Below are 1,831 nucleotides of genomic sequence, written 5' to 3' on the forward strand. Positions count from 1 at the left end.
TTGAAGAAGAAATCTGGGCAAAACTTTTATTAACCCTTCCAGTGGGGCTACCTCTGCACTGCAAGGATTAAATGCTCGTTTTCTCTAGGTTAAAAATAAAAAAAAGAGTTAAACTCACCCTAACCACTGACATGGCTCCTTACTTTGTCTGGTCAGCATTGGAATGTTCCTCACGTCTATACACAGTGTATAGAACGTGATGGTTTGCAGGACCTTAGACCCCTGCAGCGGAGGGAAAGAGTGGCTGGAAGGACCGGTCTAAGAGCAAGCCGGCTCTATGGTTCAGATTAGTATAACTTATTTTTTAGCAACTAGACAGAAACGAGCAATTAACCCTTGCAGTGCAGGGGTAGTCCGACTGCAAGGGTTAAGAACATTTTTGACTATTGAGGAATAAGTATTGGTGGACACTGAACTTTCTTTTGAAGCACTTGCAAAGACATTTAATCTGGCACTGGATTTTCTTGTAAAACACTGAGAAAGACATTTGATTTTTTTCACTGTATCATGTTGCTTTTTTTTTTGTGGATATATTTACTGAGATAGATATGATTTTATTTTAAGTTTGTTTTGTCTCGAACAGTTTTTATTACTTTAGGTGGATTTAACTCTATGTACACTATAAATGGTCTATTTTCCATAGACGTTTGAATTATATCACTTAAGAGTGACAGCTGTCAGACTGATATCTTTTATACAGATATTATACACAGCACGTTTTAGAAGGGGAGTAATAATAGTAGTAGTAACAACTATGATTATGATGATAATAATAAATCAGTCATTACCTCCAGTATGCTCTCTGGTTCTGTAATATCTTTATCCTGTAAAACAATAACCTTGTATAAGTGCTGGTACACCATATAGACTCTACACACTACACAAGTAAAATGCAGTATACAAACAAAAATAGGCACATGAAGCAGAACTGACCTCAGACCAGATCCGCCTCCAAAGCTCCCTTGAAACCGGTTCTACGAATTCAGGATGCACCAATTGAACGGCAGTGACAAAGCGCATGGCTGAGAGACTTCCTGTAAAATGGATGATGTTACTAGAAGAAGAAGAGTGCAAAGGAATAAAGAAGTACATTTATTATGTGAATAGAAATCTGTGCTGCAATTAAACTCTAATAGAATATTCAGTGACATAAATCAATGCAGCTGTTCAATAACATATAAATGCTTATTAGAATGGACTTCTAGTACATCCAAAAACAGCACAGAGTCACGCTTTCTTTCTTCTCCCACTGAACCATTTAGCAAAGAAAACACCAGGTACTTCTGAGTATGAAGACGCACATGACACACTTCTCTGGGTGACTGGTCCAGTGTCATTTCATGTGGTAGGTTTGGGAAGGGGTAGTCTTCAGCCCTTTGTAAGCTCCAAGTAGAACTGGCATGTCAAACTCAAATAAAACAATGGATGGAAGTTGTGGAATAAAACTTCAAAAAGGGAGCAGCCTAGGATGACAACATTGATCCTACACAGATACAGTGCAATAAGTGATTGTTGCTACCCTAGGCCAGGTCGGATGTATGTTATTGGCAGAATTGCTAGATGAAAATAAATGAAAAAAAACGACTGGAAAAAAGGAAACTAAACTGTCACCACAATTAAGGATTGACAACATGCAAAATGTTTTTTTTTTTTTGTTTGAGTGTAGAGACAACATGGCATTCTGCATTCTACCAAACTTGACAGTTTGAGCTTGTTGCCATCTACTGGACTAATCAACTATAGCAGCCATCTAGCAGGCACAGTTATATATTAGAGTACAACTGTACTGATGCAAAAACTAATTATATATATATATATATATATATATCAG

At 37.2% G+C, this 1,831-nt stretch overlaps 1 protein-coding gene across 1 annotated transcript in view; it reads right to left on the bottom strand.

The window, feature by feature from the left end:
- Positions 1 to 788: 788 nt before the first annotated feature.
- Positions 789 to 1,831, bottom strand: part of LOC108803212 (glutathione S-transferase kappa 1-like) — a gene marked incomplete at its 3' end in the record, with an annotated part of 25,135 nt that continues 24,092 nt past the window's right edge. The window contains exons 4-5 of the mRNA XM_018575054.1: positions 934 to 1,034; positions 789 to 824 (exon numbers count right to left, since the gene is read on the bottom strand). Of these exons, the coding sequence (XP_018430556.1) occupies positions 789 to 824; positions 934 to 1,034 (137 nt within the window). The remainder of the gene's footprint in view (positions 825 to 933; positions 1,035 to 1,831) is intronic.

Source organism: Nanorana parkeri, unplaced genomic scaffold (assembly GCF_000935625.1).
Source record: "Nanorana parkeri isolate BGI_ZX_2015 unplaced genomic scaffold, ASM93562v1 scaffold3499, whole genome shotgun sequence".
Lineage (NCBI taxonomy): Eukaryota > Metazoa > Chordata > Amphibia > Anura > Dicroglossidae > Nanorana > Nanorana parkeri.